Genomic DNA, 19,494 nt, shown 5'->3' on the forward strand with positions numbered 1-19,494 from the left:
TATAGAAAGGCCCATGAATCAATTTGGGCTGGGCTTAGAAAATCGAGCACGTGATAAGAACGTGCCTTCTACATCGGGTTTCGCCTCTTTCGTTTCGTTTCGTCTCATCCAAATCCCTAAATCTCGAGCTCGACGGGGGAGATGGCACTGAGAACTGCAGTCCTTCGTCACCTTAGGGTTCCGGTGACGGGATCGAACCAGTCTCAAATTGGGTTCCTTGGTCCGATCCGTGCTTTCTCGTCGCACGATGATCATCTCAGCAAGCAGGAAGTCGTCGACAGAGTTCTCGATGTTGTCAAATGCTTCCCTAAAGTCGATCCAGCTAAGGTCAGTTTCGATCTTTGTAACTACGCCTGGTTCATCTCAATAAGGGATCAGTGGATGATTCATATTTGCTGTAGTGGGAATATGCACCAAATGGTAAAAATATGAAACGATGTCGCATTGGTAGTTTGGGTTATTGATGTCACTGGCGTTATCTAGTAAGCTGCTACTGCCGCAGATTTGATGTTTCTGTGATGAGTTTGTTGCTTTTTTTTTTCAATTCAAGTTTGGTATGCAGATGAACGAACGAGTCCTTTTTTATGTTTGAAGTACAAATCTTTAAAGTTTAATCAGGTTTTCGTTGTTGTTGGCAATTGAATCCCACAGGTGACTCCTGATGTTCATTTTCAAAAGGATCTGGGGTTAGATAGTTTGGACACTGTGGAGATAGTGATGGCTATTGAAGAGGAGTTCAAGCTTGAGATCCCAGACAAAGAAGCTGACAAGATCGACTCTTGCCCTCTTGCCATTGAATACGTTTTCAACCATCCAATGTCTAGCTAAAAACCCTGTGCTGCTGCTCTCTCCTTTTATTTGTTTGTTTGTATGAGGTTCTCTCTCAAGTTATCTCTTGAAAATTGGGATTTTGCAAATAAATGCGAGCATCCTTGTGACTCTTTCATTTTTCCATAAAAGTAACCATTTTGGCTTTTGATTGTTTTGTAATTCGACACTTTTTGGAGCTATTTCAATCTCTCTTTTATGCAAAACTTAAAATAAAAATCAAAGGTTATTCTGTGTTCTTTATGGAACAAAGGTTTATACCACAGGAGATTCAAACAAAAAAACTGCATCAAAATCATAGTATAACCTAGCGAACAAGTCTTTGTTTTCTGTCACCTGATGTGCCTTGGTTTGCTAAAACTTTTGGGTTTATGAACTGTTCGAATTAAGCCCATTAAAATAATGCAAAAGCCCATATTGGTAAAACTAAGAGGCCTATTTTTTAAGGGCAAATCTCCAAAATAGCACACTTTTAAGTTTATATCACAAAAATAGCAATCAAAAATTAAAATGACCAAAATAGCACATTTTTATATTTATCATTTGAAAATTTTAATTTTTTTATTTTTCAAAATTTGAAATCTTATCCCCAAAACCTCATTTCTCAACTCTAAACCCTAAACTCTAAACCCTAAACCCTAAACTCTAAACTCTAAAACCTAAACCCTAAAACCTAAACCCTAAGTTTGTGACTTTTGATAAAACACTAAGTGCTATTTTGGTGACTTTTGACATTGAATGCTAGTTTGGGAACAAAAACTTGATTTAATGCTATTTTTGTCTTTTTCTCATTTTTTAAAGCTTAAATTAAACCCCTTTTGCCTCCTAAGCCAGGAGAGATAAGGGAGGAGAAGAAGTAGGAGAGGAAGAAGACGAAAATGGCGAACCTCAACTCAGCAATTGACTCAGTATTTGGGGACCAGAACCTTTCTTCACCGCAGACCCTCGAAGGCACAGCTCGTTCTGTTCCCGGCGAGCCATTTCCCGTGGACGGTGCACGAGCAAGCCGCTCTCACCGGATTCAACAGCTCTCTCTTCTCCGGGAAGGCTTTCCTCTCGGAATCATCCCTGCTTTTGCTCCTTCTTCCGACAAGAGACTCGGCTCTTTCTCTCTCAACTCTCTCTTGCTCAGCCCTTCCTCTTCCAACTGGTTAGATAATTTTTCACTTTGCTGTTTGAGTGTGTTACGTTAAAGGTTTTAGCTTTGAGTTCAAGAACACGACTTTACCACATTAGAATGTTTTTTTCTTTTTCATTGTTGTTGGTTTTGTGGGGTTTGAGTGAGTGGTGTTTTAAGGGTTTTAGCTCTGAGGCTTTGAGTTCAAGAACACGACTTTACCACATATGGATGTTTTTGTCTTTTTTCTCAGTGTTGTTGGATTTGATTGAGACATGTGATCATGTTCTGTTTAGATATATTCACTCGAGTTAGTTAACTGATCGTTGTAGGTGGCTAGGATTGGTTGGCCAGTTCAAACCAAAGAAACTCTTTACTGATATCAAAGCAAATATCAGCAAGGCAGAGGAATGGGATCTCCAGCTTTTCAAAGATACAACAAAACACATTGTAGACAAATCCCTCTACTCACTTGGTTTATGGACTCAGATTGCGTTAGGCTCTTCTTCCTCTCTCTTGCTGAGCGCTGAACGCCTTGGAGAAAAAGAAGGACTCAGAAAGAAGTTGATGTTTGTTCATCCGGTACGCATCTATTTGTTCATCCTTGTGTATGTTTAAAGCACTTCTGATTCAGGAACATCTTTATAGGTCTCTCATCGCTCGCTCCAGAGACCGGGCTTCAATACCGTTTTGGTGTACACAAAAGCAAGGGTGATCCTCACCCTGTGAACGCTGCTGATGAGAGTGGCTGTAGTGAGGTTCCTGCTTCTTTGATGCCTGGTTTATGCGCCAAGGCTGCAGTATCATACAAGGCTAAAAGAGACTTGTGGAGACCAAAAGAGGAAGAAGAAAACAACACAGAAGATGATGATGATGATACACCTGTGTTCCTACCTTACGACACACGCCTAAAGGAGCCTCATGCAGCAGTTTCGGGGATTGTAGGTAGCAGCTTGACAGCTTGGATTACAGGCAGAGGCGAAAAGCGGAGTCTGATAAGCGCAGATGCGTTTGGTTCTGCTTGTTATACGTTCCAGAAAGGGCGGTTTAGTAAGCTGTATGGTGATCTAACACGAGTAGATGCTCGTGTGGACGTTTCCTCAGCTTCTGCTCTTGCTAAAAGAATCTTTAGCGCAGTTAGAAGATCTAAGGGTAGTAACAAAACAGATGATGACACATCGGGTTCTCCTAGACTCAGCCTGATATTCCAGCAACAGGTACTATTAATCAGCTTCTTGTCCAATTTTGATGTAAAGAATGTAACTTATAAGCAGTGCTACAAATTTGCAGGTTGCAGGTCCAATAGTTTTCAAAGTAGACTCGCGGTTTCAGGTAGGTGAAGGGAAGTTTGGTGCACAAATGGAGGATCTGATTTACAGTTTGAATTACTCGTTGAGGCTTCTTGAGTCCGGAAAAGTTGTGGCTTGGTATTCTCCAATGAGAAAAGAAGGCATGGTCGAGCTTCGAGTTTTTGAGTTTTAAATTGTTGCATTTGTATTAGAGGAAGATGCTAAACATGGCAAACTCTTTTTTGGTTTAACTAGTTGAATATCTTTTGCTTATGACAGACGATTGAAAGATTGTCACAAAAACAAGATAAGCTCTGCCTGATCGTTACAAGAAACAACTAAAATGTTCAAATGGATGTCTTAGACAAGATCTATCTCCACGAGGGCCAACAAGTCGCTCTCTTTACATAAGCAATGCCTACTGCCTAGCACTGGTTCCTAAATCGACATGAACAGTAGTAAAAGCAGAGATGTTAACACTTCCAAATCCTTAAAAAAACTATGATCAATTCATTGATGAGAAGCTAATTTCACCGTCAAGATGTCTTTCAATCTTGACTGTGTAACAAGGTACCTGTCATAATTGATTGTAGTATTAAAAGTTTAAAACCAAACGCTAAAATCTATGTCATGTTACTGTTAGGATCCTCCTCAGCTCCCAGATCCAAGAGTAAATCATACCAACCTACGCTTTCTTCTTTTTATTTGACCAAATCCAACCTACACTTTCTTAAAGCGGCTTATTATAGCACAACTATAACTTATCGTACAAATAAAACATGACCGGTGACAGTTCTAGAAATAAGAGGAACGAATAGGAAATGAACTTAAAAGAATAAAATTGTATGAATGAAAATGAATACTTGTTACATTTAGGGATGTTAAAACAGGCTATCTGAGCCCGTTTAGTGTCCTGCCCGTTTAGAACCCGTTAACTTCATGCCCATTTAAAGCCCTGTCCGTTATAACCCGTTTAACTGTGGTCTGTTTACAGTTGTGATGTCCGTTTATCCGTTTAGACCCGTGAGTCCATTTATTTTATTTTATTTTTGTCAACTTCTAATTACAGTTTAATTAATTTGTAATGACGTTAAATCTTATGCTTTTTTTGTAATGACATTGTCTTTAATTATTTCTTTTATTGTTATTTCTTTTTTTTTAAATGCAATTTTAATTATCTTAAGATTGTTATTATTTCTTCTATAAGTTCAGACAAACATCAACATTGCAGGAAATCAAACAGCAAGAGGATTAGAGGCTAACAAGAGTTTCGGGACTGAGATTGAGTTACTTTAGCCTAGTGAAGATAACCAAAGAACCCTTTTCTCGATTTCTCAAGTTTGATTCATATAGCTTTTCCAGATTTCCTCTACGGTGAATCATGAGTTTGAGTACGGCCTGAGAAAGAGAAAGAGAAAGAGATGTAGAAAACCTGACGGCCTGAGAAAGAGAAAGAGAAAGAGATGTAGAAAACCTAGTCAAAAATGACGTCGTTTCATATATTGTATTAGAAAAAAAAATAAACAGGGTATCCGTTAATACTGGAGGAACGTCCGTTTATAAACGGGCCTTAACGGGTAGACCATGTAAGAGCCCGTTAAGTTTTAGATATAAATAAACGGGTATGGGCTTTACCCGTTTAAACCCTGCCCGTCAAAGCTCGCGGGCGCCATACCCGTTTTATCATCCCTAGTTACATTCCATATTTAACAAAGAATAATTTTGTTCTTTATTTCTCTAAAAAAAAGAATGGTAGGGAATAAGAAAAAAAAAATTATTATTTGTAAATGGTGATTTTTTTTAGAGAATGTTAATGAATATATTATTCTTCGTCGTTTCTCGGTCACCATTCGTACCGAGAATAAATTTTTTCATAAGATATCTAAAAATATCAAGCGTAAAGTTGTGCTCTACGAGTTTCTAATTTCTAATAAAAATAAATTAGTGTTAACAAGATTGGTGAAGCTTTTTGGGTCAATTGAACATTTGATTTGTATCGGTTTATACCGGTTTCAGCAGTTTTAAATTAAGTTTGGTTTTTTGGTGTATGAATAATATTCCCTACCAACCTTTCCAACTGCCCAAAAAGGAAGTAGCTATTGGCTAAAGCCTAAAGCCTAGGAACTAGACCATCTGAAACTAAGCTACGGTTGAGATTCTTTACTATCATAAATCAACGGCTATAAACAAAACAGAATTTAATTCCCATGCAACCTTAAGACCTTGTTAAACGCCACGTATCACAAACTCTCAGCGAGATTCTCTATACGTGTCTACGAAAAGGTGAGAAAAACAGGATACAAGAGCAGCTGTCAGGGCCCGAGAGACAAAAACGTCGATTACTGGGCCCGGAAAGGTCATTGTGGGTCCCACACGTAATTATAAAAGGGTTTTTGTCCAGTCAGCTCCTCGTTTGATATTCTCAAGCTCTAGTGGGATGTATTCCCCCACTCGAAGGCCTTGTTGTATCGACGACAGATGACAAGTTGTGTAGTCATGAGCCACTTTCTTTTTTGGACCTTTATTAATAAGTGATCACAGAACAACATCATTTTTCATATGTATTAATACACTTTTTTGTTGTATATAATGGTTTGCCGTTCGTAATGTGAGTCATTGCTTACTCAGAAACGATGAGGGATTGACGTGATCTTCATTTAAACAATTAATAAAAACAAGACTAGTACGTATGATAGTCATATTAGTGTTAAATTCCAACTAGGAAAGATTATATTATGCTTTTGTAAACTAAGTCGGTTCTGATTTTATATAGAAACTCCAACTATGAGACACGTTACACACGTATGTGTACGCAATTATACACTATCAAATTTATTACATCGAATAAAGGGCTGATATGCTATGCTAAATGAAACATTCGCCATAAGCTTCCAAATTTTGTAAAAAATATTATATATAAATAGGTCCAAAAAAAATTAGGTTCTCAAATTTATTAAATTTTTTTTACATAAAAACAGCAACAAATTCTCTAAATTCTCAGGACCAACCCTGACCGAATAAAATAGGCCGGTCACGCTCTTGCTCGTTCATTACAAGCGTTCTGCAGCGTATATTATGTCTTTGATATCCGAATTAGAAGTACATGCATGTTCTTAGAGCATTTAGGCTATGTAGATCGTATTGAAACTTATTTTAATTTTGAATGTTGCTTGTGCCAAGACTATTCTACCATTTGTCAACCAAAGGGATTTGGAATATATATTTTGTGTGTTTTATGTATACAAAAATAAATTAGTACTTAGATGAAAAGATATTTAATTTCCTCCAACAGTTTTTTTGGATTTGGTTAAATTGATCTTAACACGTACGTACCAAGATGTTTTGTTTCATCACAAAACAAAATAAAACTGTTCACTGATAAGTATTACTCCTTCCGTTCATTAATAATAGACTTTTTAGAAAAAAAATTTGTTTCAAAAAAATGTATTTTTTGTGTCTTCTATGAAAAAATTGTAAACTTCAAAAAAAATAATTGACTTTATTGAATTACTATTGGTTAAAAGTTATTAAAACTTGAAAATTACAAAAAATGATACATTTATTATCGTAGTTTAATGTGTTTTCTTAATACGCGTGAAAATAGTAAAAAGTCTATATTTATGGAAAATAGGGAGTAGTATACTATAGTAGTAAAAAGAAGGTACTTAATGAAATATTTGATTAAGTACAAGTACAAGCTGTACAATAAGTAAACAAATGAGAGGTGATTATAAATTTACACACGCATGGAATGAAACATTGTCCAGGCGAGATGAATCCTAAAATTCAGAGCCCAGAAAGTACAAACAAGAACAGTTTAAAATTACAAATCATTAAAGTACAAAATATCAGTAATATAAAATGTATTAGTATTAACTTAGAAACTTTCATTAAATGTGAAATTTATTATATCTAGGAAAGTCCATCAATCATGCGTTATGCATGTTATCGCGGCCAGCGAATCTCACAAACGCAAGACTTGTTTGATTCCCCTCGTCGAACCAGATCCACCCAAATTATTTTAATGCAAAATAAAAACTAATTTATATGCTCTTCTTTTTTTTGAAAAAATGATATGTTCTTCTTTTTTTTTTTTCCTTCTAAATTTTATTTATTATAAAAGTAGTAACCATACAAGTCCATTACAAAAAGTATTTAACCCACCAAAAAATCCAACACAGCTAAACATTACAAAGGCCAACAACGGCCCATTGAACAATTCGCCAACACGAAAGTGGAAACGCATTGACTACGCAGCCACGTGTTCAAACCACTGTGAAAAAGAAACACGTGGTTGAAATCACCCCTTCATGTTCCCGACATGCAAATCGACAACGCCGACACGGGAAACCACCGGCTCACCGGGACCAAACCTCACGATCACAGCCACCACAACTCCACGGCATCCACCATCATTGCCAGAGCACTAACTCTCGGAGAGCTTCAATCAAACTATTTTGAGATCTCATCCGAGCCACACCCACACAGAACAAACATCACATGTACCAGAATCACCCACCGGCGGAGAACGTCGATAAACCATCATCGAGATATCATCCGCCGCCCCAACCCTTTACAACCCAAGAAACCAGCCGCCATCGCCGAAGAAGAAGGCAAAGACGCTGGAGACAAAAGCCGGACGACCATCGAGAGTAACGACGCGACGCCGGAGACAGAACCGGCCGACCACCGAAGAAAAAAGTGCGTCGCCGGAAACAAAAACCGATCTGGAAAACTCTCTTATCTCTACTCCTTGTGAAAGATTAAATTTGGGAACAAGGAAAGTAGAGAAAAAATCCTCTCTCTAAAAGAGAGGAGGTGTTTTCCTATATGTTCTTCTTCAATGCTCAAAGATACAAAGAAAACTAATTCCTCAATTTGTTAAAAAAACATATTTATACATGAATGAAAATACATTAAAATTTATAAATGTATAATTTTTATTAGCTGTTTCATAATTTTAAACGAATAGTAATTCGATGAATTAGTAGTTTAATATTACTATTTACCAGACACAAAAAAGACACTGATAATAAAATAAAGAGAAAAAGACAAAAATAGCACTAAATCAAGTTTTTGTTCCCAAACTAGCAATCAAGGTCAAAAATCATAAAAATAGCACTTAATGTTTTATCAAAAGTCACAAACTTAGGGTTTAGAGTTAAAGGGTGGGGTTTAGGATTTAGGGTTTAGGGTTTATGGTTTAGAGTTTAGGGTTTAGGGTTTATAGATTAGGGTTTAGGGTTTAGGGTTTAGGGTTTAGAATTTAGGGTTTAGGGTTTAGAATTTAGGGTTTAGAGTTTAGGGTTTGCGGTTTAGAGTTTAGGGTTTAGAGTTTAGAGTTGAGAAATGAGGTTTTGGGGATAAGATTTCAAATTTTAAAAAATAAAAAAATTAAAATTTTCAAAGGATAAACTTAGAAATGTGCTATTTTGGTTATTTTAGTTTTGGAGTGCTATTTTTGTGTTATAAACTTAAAAATGTGCTATTTTAGAGATTTGCCCTAAAATAAAACAATGAATTATTGAACTTTAACGAGTAGATGGAGTGAAGGAAAGAAAGAACGGTGAAGATGTCTTGTAGACTACAGTAACTATAGTGGTACGTGAAACAGGTGATTCATTCAAGCTAACCATAAAGTCCCAAAGCTGTCTTTATAAACGGACACCAAATCAACCAGCTTCCTCCTCCTTCCTTCTTCTTCTTTCTCCTATCTGAGCTGAATCTTGAATTTGATTCTGCAGTCCACTCTCTTCCTTTATTCCAAAGCTTTCGTTCTTTTTATAGTATAAGCAATGGCTTCGTATTACTCTGCGTTTTTCGGCAGTGAAGAGCCGCACTTTTTGGAATCATGCTCTCTTTGCAGTAAACACCTTGGTCCTAACTCCGACATCTTCATGTACAGGTACTTAATCCGATCATACCTAATCAAATTCCTGGATCTGGGTTTTGAGAAGTCATTGCCTTTATTGATAGTAAGATCTTTTCTTGATTTCTATTTTTAACAGAGGAGACACAGCGTTTTGTAGCCAAGAGTGTAGAGAAGAACAGATTGAATCTGATGAAGCCAAGGAGAGAAGCTGGAAACTTTCTGCTAGATCTCTCCGTAAAAAATCTTCCGAAGCTGCAAAGGATTCAGCCGCCGGAAAAACCGTACGGACAGGAACACTCGTGGTCGCGTAGTAGAATTTGTATTACAATAAGAAAACCAAAGCATGTAGCTTTTGTGTATACCCTTTTTGTCTAAAAGCTATATATATATATATATATATATATATATATATATATATATATCACCCTCTTTTAAGTAAAACCTGTTAAATTTTACTCTGTTTCTATCAATCTTGCTCTTGATCGGGATCTGAGGAATCGTAAGATCTTGTTATGTGGAGTTCGGGAAAGTGAGAGGTATTGATCTCCGGGGGGGGGGGGGGGGGGTTAATTTTTGATCGATTAAACAATAAGAAACAGAGCATAATATATTAATGTTCTACATTCAATTTTTTTTTATCTTCCTTGTCTTGTAATTTGATTCAAACTTGTGCTGTTAAGATCGAGCTTCACCAGAAGTCGAGTTTAATTGTATCTGCATTCTGCAGTCAGTTACATCTTTTTTTTTTGGGTCAACTTTGTATAAATATAATACAAGGTTTCTGATTGTTCATTGCGTTGTGCATTTTCCGGCGGATAAACAGCTACAATTGGGCCCATAATGGGCTTTAAAGGAGCCCATAAACGTAAAGCCATTGACGCTTCCTTTTTACGCAAGAAAGATCACAAATCACAATCACATCAGGTATTTGTAAGATTATATAGTACCTGGTAATTTAGAACCCCAAGACTCTCAGGCTTCCGTTGTTGAGTTCTTGCCTCTGTCAAGGTGGTTCCTAGCTTCGCCTTTGCTCTTTAACTTCAAAAATGTGTGGAGATATTCTTTTGTTGAGTGTTCCATGTTTCGAGTATAGATTTAAAGAATCAAACCTATTGCAATGCTAAGAAAATCGTAGCTAATAATATCTAAGCCTGGGCAAAGAAAATTTGTTGAATGTTGGCAGTATACTACAAGACTCTACACGATTCATGATGTACACTTAGGAGACTATGTGAACAATCCTTTGTAACAAAGTGATCCATGTCAGTGACGCATCATCTACTAGAACTAAAGAGTTGAATATAAAAGATATGGCTGAGTTGCCTAGAACACAAGGAACTCTAAACAACAATGAGAAATCTTTGAAAATTTCTCATCAAGTATTTTTTTTATTATACACAACAGTTAAGCAAACTTAAAACCACATCTGTAAATGATTTAATTGAATCCCCACAGGTAAATAATTTCCAAGACCCTATGTTTTCCTCTCTCCCAACCATTCTATATAAGCTCAGTTTCTTCCAAAATTACATACATTTGACCTTTTCTCATAAGCTCTTCTCATTCTCCCCAAGCACAATCTAGTATTGATCCCTTTTAAAATCCGGCGACCATCAAGAGGAAGTGTTGAGCCACCGAGATTGCGTTAACTCATTGGACTGGTGAGAGGAGATAGCATCTCATTGCTTGTTGTGCACCTTAAATCCAAAGATTTTAGGAACATAGCTTTGAGTCGGCTTCTGCGGTTTCAAGTTCCCATAAGCCATGAGAAACAAATGTGGGAAAGTAGTCCCAAAGTAAGCTCCATCAATGTCTGCAATAACCATTAAGGAAACAAAAAAAAAAGCTAATCCAATGTCTAACCGGCAAGACTGCATCATGCTATGCTAATAAAAGGAAAAAAAAAAAGGATACTGCCTTGGTATTTAGATCGCGGGTAGTAAACATCCTCGCATTTAGGGCAGTATATCTTCACCGTGCTCGACCTTGGTATATCAGACTGCCCAACCGGAAGACAAGGCTGCCCGCAACAGAAAACTCTCGGACATCTCCCAAAATCATAGTTCTTGTACTTCTCCAACTACAAAGAGAGATTCAACGTCATTCACAAAGACCATATAACATAACATAAAAGGACTCTTGTTTCATTTACCATAGCAGCCATTCCTTTAGTTGTAAGAATGTAACGAACATGAATAAGACCATACAACATCTCAGCAGCTGATTCCACCAGCTCATTCTGTTCTTCAGTAAACATATCACCTAATTCAAACAAAAAAAAAAAAAAAAGGTTATTAAAAGAAGTAGCTTTATATGAATGAACCTTGGTTCACCACTTACTGTTTGATGACTCAACATCTAAGATGAGATCAAGTGCATAATCATAGTAAGGAACTTGACCACTCAACCCACAGAGATTGAAATCATCCTGCACATAATCCTCATCCACTTCACAGAAAAACTCGTTCCCTCTCAAGCTGCAGAACCACGAGATCCACGACGTGTCGTCATCACCTTCCGAGCCACTCACTTCAGATCCTTCTTCTTCGCTATCGGTTTCAGATTGATCCGGAAGGTGAGATTTAGCGGTGGAGGTTGAAGGGTTTGAGTCTTTGCCTTTAGAAGTGGAAGGCGAAGTTTTCTTGAGATGTTTGTCTAAAGCTTCGTTGATCCGTTTCCGATCTATAGCTCCGGTGAGGAGGTCCGATCTCGATGACCCACCACTGCCCATTATGCCTCCGCTTCGATCTTTGTACATAATTTGGTACTAAGAGGTTGGATTCGATTCAAAGTCTTGGACTTTCTTATCGTTAAGAGAGGCGGAGAAATCTAGAGTAAGAGGAAAGAGAAGAAGAAGAAGAAGAAGAAGAAGAAGGGGTAAAGAGTGCTCTGCTTTTTCCCTGTTGTTTCTTCTCTTCGTCTACTGTTTGTTTGCTTCTCTTTGATTTATTATTATTTATTAGTTTCTGTTATTTGTTAGTGGGCTTTCTTATTGGGCCTTATCTTCGAACACTATTTTAATCTTGTGAAAGATGAAAACAATTCCACAAACAAAGATTCAGAGACGAGGTAACAATTAAGAAGTTACTAGGTTAAGATCCGCGCAAGCATCAACATTATATATATATATATATTATTTTATGTATTAAATATTTTTACATATTATGAAATAATAAATATATATTAAATAATTAAAAATCAGTAACTATTAAATATATAATTAAATTGATGCGAATATATAAATCAATTTTATTAATCCAAAAAATATATTTTTTTATATTTGATAGGGTATCTTATTAAATTTAAATGATACTAACATAGATAATATATTTTAGTATATTTTTAATATTAATGTCTATTAAATGATGATTTCTACTCATATAGTTTTTTGATCATTTGTATCTTTTATAGAAAAAATTTAAATTACAGATAACAAAATTTTCATTGTGGGATTAATAATTTTAGTAGTTTATAATTTTTTTTAAAAAAAAAGTTGTCAATGATCGTTTAAAACTTTTATCAAAAAAATTGTTCAAAGTAAATTTTGAAACTAAAATATTGTATTTTATATGGTTTATAGTTTAATTTAAAACGATATATATATTAATCTTAATAATTAATTAAATCAGATTTTTTACTTATATAATTTTTGTAATCATTTGTATTTTGTCATAACAAAAATTTTAAACCATGGATCATAAAATTTGAATGTGAGACTTTTAACAGTTTTAGTAATTTATAGCCGTTTGTAAAAATTCAAAATATAACATATACATAAAAATCTAAATTTTTATTATATGGTTATTGTGGTTGTTTAATTTATTTAATAGTTTAAAATTAAACAAATATGATAGAAAATACATTATTTTTTATCAAATCTTTATTATTCAAAATCATTAATTGACATATACCCTTTAGCCACATCAGGCAATTCCGTAAATTTTATTTAAAAAAATAATTAAGTACATTAATGATGAATTTATTGTTAGTTTAATAAAAAGTTTATTATATAATTAGATAGACCAACATATTTTCTAATGATTCTAAGAATCATTCTAGTGATGACATGTGGCTACAAAAAGAAGCTATAATGCTTCTCAAATAATATATAGGGGATTATTACTCCGCAAGCACTTCTTTTAAGCATATTTTAGTTTTGAATGAGCAAGAATTTTTACTTTATTTTGAATGAGCAAGAATGTTTTTCTCTTTATGTGATAAGCTTTGTGACAACTAAGAGAAGAGAATGCAGATGTTATTACTCCATTGATGTCACTTTTAAAGCTTTAATCAACTAAACCACTTTCTTCATTCTATGTATTCATTCATGTGGTGGAATCCAAACTATGGATAAATTATAGCAATTAGATAAGCTTTAAAACTCTCTACTTTATAACATAAAAGTTCAACACATACATTAACATTAATGAGATGTTAAAAGAAAACATGAGTACATAAGATTCAAGAGTCATGGGGGTAAGGAAGATACTCTTCTTGCTTTCTTCTTCTTCTCCTCCAAATTTTCAGACATGCTTTTAGCAAACGCCTCAACGATTCGTTGTTGAGATTCCAATATCATCTTTGTCCTCTTCATCTCCATTTCCATCCTCATCGCTTCTATCTCTCTCGTCATCTCCATCTTCTTCTCCTCTGTTCTCAACAACGTATCTCCAAGTAGCTTGATCGCACTCGCTATCTCCACCATTGGATCATCAGACTCCTCCTCCTCCTCCTCCGTCGTCATCGTCATCATCATCATCATCTCCCTCCCTCGTTTCCCTGCTCTCTCTTCTCCTTCTTGAATTCTCACACCCCTAGCTCCGTAACTGGTTCCTCCTCCGACACGACCAAGTCTTGAACTTGCACTCGCCGTGTATTTCGGATCGATCTTACCGGGAAACCTCGGCCCCGGCTGAGCTATACTCACTCCCGTCGGAATCCGAATTCTGATCCCACCGCTGCTGCTACTCCCTCCGGCGGTACCATTCCTGTTAAAGAACCTCGGCGTTGACCTCCCGACAGAACCTCCTCCGCCGTAAAGCTCGGCTCTTTCCTCGTCTCCACCGCCGGGCTTGCTCTCCGGGCGATCCTCCATGGCTTCCATTCGCTTATAGTGGACCCAAGAGGATACAAACCTCGCCACCGGCACAGATCTCGCTCGCTGGATCTCCGTGCGGTACCTTTTCCTCAGCTTCTCCATCTTGTGCCGGCACTGAACGGCGGTTTTCTTCGGCGTCACGCCGGGGCAATTACCGGCCACCGCTTCCGCGACTTCCTCCCAGTGATTCGCCTTGAGGTTTCCACGGTTGAGAGCGTGCCATTTGTCGCGGTAGCCGTCGATGAGCGCGATCGTCTCCTCTAGAGACCAGCACGGCGGAGGCAAGCGCCTAGAGTTCTTGGCCACCGCGGGGGTGGAGGCGATCTTCAGATCGGTAACGGAATCGTCTGGTTGCGGCGGAGGCGATTGGTTACGCACCGGTAACGGATCCTGAATCGGATCTTGTTCCAACGGAGAATCTGGATCAGACATGGATCGGTTCAGACAAGACCGGAGAAGATCAGAACTTTAGGATTTTAAATAATGTCAGATCTCGTGAAGAGAAACGGTTGTGATTCGATGGATTTACGCGGCGGCGACTTCAACGTAATAATGAGGAGATAAGGGAGAGAGAGAAAGTGGAGGGGAGGCGCATGATAATGGTGGAGGGCGGAGGATAAGGTGTTAGATAGAAGCGTGCATTAGCAGAGTTTGGTAGTAATAAAGGAAAAGGCTTTATGCGGTGGTGGCGGAGGGTGGTGGGGGCACCGTCGTGGAGGATGATAACGACACGTGGAATATTAATAGTGGAAGATGAAAGAGAAGAAAGTAGTTGGTTTCGAGGACCAAGCCAACACGCCACCGTATTCATGGTTGGAACAAGGCTAACGTGAGCCGTGTATGACGGGACCGGTAGGTGGCTTATACTTGGCGTCTTCCTCTTTATTAACCTCCCTACCTCTCTCACATTTTTTCTTTGTAGCAAATCATTTACTATAGTCTCATGATTGTTTGATTTAAAGCAATTAAACTACATTTATGAAATAGGAAGTAGGCTAATAATATTGGCCCAGGCCCATTAATATACACCATCTGCCTCTTCTATAGGAAAGTCTTTTAAGCATAAGTGCATTTCCAACAAATTGCTATTTTGCTCTTCGTTTTTTTTTCTGTTAAAGATTACTCTTCGTTTGTAAAAATGTATTTTCGTGCTTCATGAATTTTAAAATGTATTCAATTTGATAATAAATATATTATAAATTTGATAATAAATATATTATTTGTATGACTATTTATTTCCAATAGTTTTAAACTAGTACTAGATTTCGATTTATTTTCTTTTTTTTTTTCAATTGACAAATATTTAGTAAATGTCATATTTCATATATTTGTTTTTTTATTTTATAAAAGACTTAAACTTTTTATCTTTCTTTATTGTGTTTCATTTTAAATGACTATTTATGTTTAAAAAATTAAACTTTATTTTTTTAATGAATTAAGTTGGTATAACTCTGATAAATTAATTTTATTATGTGGTTAATATTTTTAATAAAAAAAAATTATATACTTTTAATAAAGATTTATTCTTTTCAATAAAAAAATCAATTTTTTTATGAATGCTTAAATTATATTAAGAAAATAAAAAAAATTAAGAATGGTTGAAATTTTTTTTTTTGAATTTGGACTAAATGGCCCAAAGAAAAAAAAAATGTGAGAATTAGATCTGATTTCTTAATCGGTCCAAATGGTCCAAGAGAGATCTGATGTGGACAGTGGGCTGGATCTAAAAAATATGGCCCAATATAAATGTGTTATTAATATTACTTGATTGATCTTAATGAAACATGCAATGTTAGTAAACAAATGGCATGCTAAGGTAAAAAAGACAATAGGATCCTGATTTAATAATATAGATTATTTCAATAAAGACAATCTTTTTGATAATTCTTTTATAATTTATAATTATTAGCTAATGGAAATTATATAAAAATGTCAAATTTTTATTTTAAAACATATGCTTAAAGCCTGAAACTATGAAATAATGTTTAGATGCAATTTGGCTCTAACTTACTTATATTTCTTACTCTAAAATGAATATTGTTATTTATTCTTCTATATTTATAAAAATAAATAACATTTTCTACCTTTTACTTTATATTTAATATAATATTATTTTAGGAAAATATATTAGAATACATTTTAGAGAAAAAGACAAAAATAGTACTAAATCAAGTTTTTGTTTTCAAACTAGCACTCAAGGTCAAAAGTCACAAAAATAGCACTTAATGTTTTATCAAAAGTCACAAACTTAGGGTTTAGAGTTAAAAGGTGGGGTTTAGGATTTAGGGTCTAGGGTTTAGGGTTTAGAGTTTAAGGTTAAGGGTTTAAATTTTAGGGTTTAGGGTTTAGAGTTTAGGGTTTAGGGTTTAGAGTTTAGGGTTTAGGGTTTAGGGTTTAGGGTTTAAAATTGAGGGTTTATGATTTAGAGTTTAGGGTTTAGGGTTTAGAGTTGAGAAATGAGGTTTTGGGTTTAAGATTTCAAATTTTGAAAAATAAAAAAATTAAAATTTTCAAAGAATAAACTTAGAAATATGCTATTTTAGTCATTTTAGTTTTTGAGTGCTATTTTTGTGATATAAACTTAGAAATGTGCTATTTTGGAGATTTGCCCTACATTTTATCTCTATTAGAAAAAAAACTATTTTAGAAGAAAAATAGTAAAATACATTAGAAATTGTCTAATGGACTAATCATACCGGACTAGGTCATTAGGATTCACCATTAAGCCGCACTAAGTCCACCTGGAGGTGTCTGGCAAGAAGATTACTTGTATCAATGGAAACAAAATCAAACCGGTTTATTACGCAGGAACAACTTTAATGGGATCAAAGCGTTGGATTTCTTATGCATTTTCATCTTCTTAAACTTGGTCCGGCTTTTCACATCTATTGAACTTAATTTCATTATTCACAAAGGGTCTCCCTTTCTACCTTGAGATGCAAAGTTTCACTGAATGATGTTGTCTTGACCTATGGATTTGCAATGGCTGCACTTTCTCCTAATTTGGGATTATGTATGCCCTTCTTAGTGATTTCTAAGTCCAATCCGGAAACATGCTAAGAAGATAAGAATATCTCTAAGAAGTACTACTACATCAACCACCTCTTAAAATACAAAGTTTCAGACTCAAATCCCCATTCGTCTGTTTTTTTTGTATCTTTGTTTTGTGCTCTTGAGTTGTATATTGAAGAGATTAGAGAGCCAAAAACGTAAAAACCTTCCCTTTTGTAGTTTTTTTTGTCAGTATCCATTACTTGTATAAGCTCTCACAAGTTACAGTCTCTTGGCCTATTTCAAATTGTCTATATACTGTGCTTTCTTTATCACCCCCACTCTGTCTCTGCTCTGCACATATTCTTTTGTTCCCTTCATAGAACCAGAAACAACAAATCTTATTCACAGATCCCAATCATTGTACCTCCTAGTTATTATTATTACTAAAAACATAACCCATGTTTCTCTTCTGACATGGGTAATATTTGAATACCAGAGAAAAACAAAACAGAAATCATCATAACACATTTTTAGTGTTACTAGTGACATTTTAAAATCTTTATCCCAGCCAGTCTGTAAAGATGAATGATCCCATCTGTCCACATCTAAATATAAATAGACAGAGAAGTTGTCTAATATTGAGTTTTGAATTTCTTAATCAAAGATCGATGAAGACAAGATAACAGTCCCTGCCGACTAATCTCTACATCATTTACAACTACACAATTCATTAAAATGGACGAAAAACATTTAAAACTTGATGAAATAGAATCAAACAGCAAGTTGTTGTTTCTGATGAGAAGCTTCATCGTCTTTGAAGGTAATGACAGTTCTTGGCGGGACAACAACGAGGGAGAGAGGTTGAAGAAGAGTCATTTCCTTTTGAAGAAGAGAGAAGTAAGCGTGGAATGTGTTTGGCGTCACGTTTAAATCAAAACCTAACCCGAATAAGAAATCTAGCTCCAGAAGATTCATCTCTTTCGTGCTTATCCCTCCCACTTTGGCGTAATAAGCATTGTTGTAGTACCTGTTTAGTCACCAGGTTCAGAGTTCAGTGAATCAGAAGTCAAATTAATACATAAATATCGAATCTTTCCTTGCAAAATCTAAGACCACAGAATCTCAGTTTCAGAGGAACAAAACAGAGCACCCATCAAACAGGAAATTGATTGATTGAACATTAATTAGGATGTCTGAACGCAAAAAAAGATTTAAAATTTCAATGAAGGGTTAAAAAAAAAAAAAAAACAGAATCAGACTAGCAATTCTTGTTCAAAACGAGTTTTGTCTGGAGATTCATACATAAACATAAGAAACAGAGCTTTCCAGAAACAGGGTTGTTAATCTGTGATGGTGAATTCTGAGGTTGACCCTCAACTCAAGAGATTCAATTTGTATTAAAGAGAGAAAGAAACTTACAGATCATCGAGGAATTTAGCAGCGGTCATGACACTGGTAATGAGGAGACGATGAACATTGAAGGAATTGATCGGCAGCGAAGGTTGTCTGTGAGTGAAACGGTCGAGATAAACATAAGCCACAACGAAGCAAGAAGAACTACAATTCGCGTATTTGTAAATCCTCTCGAGATAGCTCTGAATCGTTATGGAAGGTCGACTCAGTCCATGGAACACGGAATCACTCTGTGACTGAGTCGTGACTCGCCTTGTCAGATCGTTTGACTCGGCAACTCGTTCTAGCAACGCCGATAAGAAGGCTATTAGCTTCGGCATTACTCCTGGATTCTCAAGCTCGGCCATTTTTTGTGTGTGTTTGAGAGATAGAAAAGGAGAAAGTTACTCTTTTCTATTTATGTCTGCTCTGTTGTTAATGGCGTGTGTTTAAGTTGGTCGTTATATTGGGTAGTTTTTACATTCTAGTTTATTTTATAATTTATTTATTTTATTTAATAAGTAAGTATTTTCTGTTTTTTTTTTTTAATTTGATCAAGTATGTACATGTAGGTGTGCATTTTTAAAAAGTTGTCTAACTAGTTTACTCTTGTTCTATCCGTCGGGGTCGAACAAAAAACAAAAATATCACAAAATATATAATTAACAATTGAATATGGAACTGAGAAAGGAAAATATATTTAATATTTCATAAGTTGGGTTAATGATTGTTATTGAATTCGAAAACGTAAGTCGTAACAAGAGGGAAACACAATTAATGTAAACCACCATATATCAAATCCAGGCAGATAAACTTATAGTGATGGGATTTGGGGAAATTATACGTAACTTTCGGTGGGCTCCCATACTAATCATGTTACATGGACATGTGGGGAGATTTATTT

The 19,494-nt window shown here is 35.7% G+C and overlaps 5 protein-coding genes and 1 pseudogene across 5 annotated transcripts; 3 read left to right on the plus strand and 3 right to left on the minus strand.

The window, feature by feature from the left end:
- Positions 1–35: 35 nt before the first annotated feature.
- On the plus strand, positions 36–974 carry LOC106388366 (acyl carrier protein 1, mitochondrial). The gene is made up of 2 exons (XM_013828414.3): positions 36–327; positions 652–974. Exons 1-2 carry the CDS (start codon positions 142–144, stop codon positions 826–828), a joined length of 363 nt encoding a protein of 120 aa, XP_013683868.1. The 5' UTR covers positions 36–141; the 3' UTR covers positions 829–974.
- Positions 975–1,636: 662 nt separating this feature from the next.
- Positions 1,637–3,507, plus strand: LOC106388365 (annotated as a pseudogene).
- Positions 3,508–8,883: 5,376 nt separating this feature from the next.
- On the plus strand, positions 8,884–9,898 carry BNAC03G24900D (FCS-Like Zinc finger 3). Its single transcript, XM_013825418.3, has 2 exons — positions 8,884–9,139; positions 9,243–9,898. The coding sequence occupies exons 1-2, from the start codon at positions 9,030–9,032 to the stop codon at positions 9,415–9,417; spliced, it is 285 nt and encodes a 94-aa protein (XP_013680872.1). The 5' UTR covers positions 8,884–9,029; the 3' UTR covers positions 9,418–9,898.
- Positions 9,899–10,385: 487 nt separating this feature from the next.
- Positions 10,386–12,043, minus strand: LOC125584339 (putative casein kinase II subunit beta-4). The gene is made up of 4 exons (XM_048752695.1): positions 11,447–12,043; positions 11,259–11,368; positions 11,021–11,186; positions 10,386–10,919 (listed from the first exon to the last, which is right to left on the minus strand). Exons 1-4 carry the CDS (start codon positions 11,862–11,864, stop codon positions 10,786–10,788), a joined length of 828 nt encoding a protein of 275 aa, XP_048608652.1. The 5' UTR covers positions 11,865–12,043; the 3' UTR covers positions 10,386–10,785.
- A 1,432-nt stretch (positions 12,044–13,475) lies between these two features.
- LOC106388364 (trihelix transcription factor ASIL2) lies at positions 13,476–15,626 on the minus strand. Its single transcript, XM_013828413.3, has one exon. The coding sequence runs from the start codon at positions 14,634–14,636 to the stop codon at positions 13,575–13,577; it is 1,062 nt and encodes a 353-aa protein (XP_013683867.1). The 5' UTR covers positions 14,637–15,626; the 3' UTR covers positions 13,476–13,574.
- Positions 15,627–17,826: 2,200 nt separating this feature from the next.
- Positions 17,827–19,032, minus strand: LOC106385505 (cyclin-U4-1-like). The gene is made up of 2 exons (XM_013825417.3): positions 18,618–19,032; positions 17,827–18,225 (listed from the first exon to the last, which is right to left on the minus strand). Exons 1-2 carry the CDS (start codon positions 18,956–18,958, stop codon positions 17,970–17,972), a joined length of 597 nt encoding a protein of 198 aa, XP_013680871.2. The 5' UTR covers positions 18,959–19,032; the 3' UTR covers positions 17,827–17,969.
- Positions 19,033–19,494: the final 462 nt, after the last annotated feature.

This window comes from Brassica napus, chromosome C3 (assembly GCF_020379485.1).
Source record: "Brassica napus cultivar Da-Ae chromosome C3, Da-Ae, whole genome shotgun sequence".
In the NCBI taxonomy this organism is placed as follows: domain Eukaryota; kingdom Viridiplantae; phylum Streptophyta; class Magnoliopsida; order Brassicales; family Brassicaceae; genus Brassica; species Brassica napus.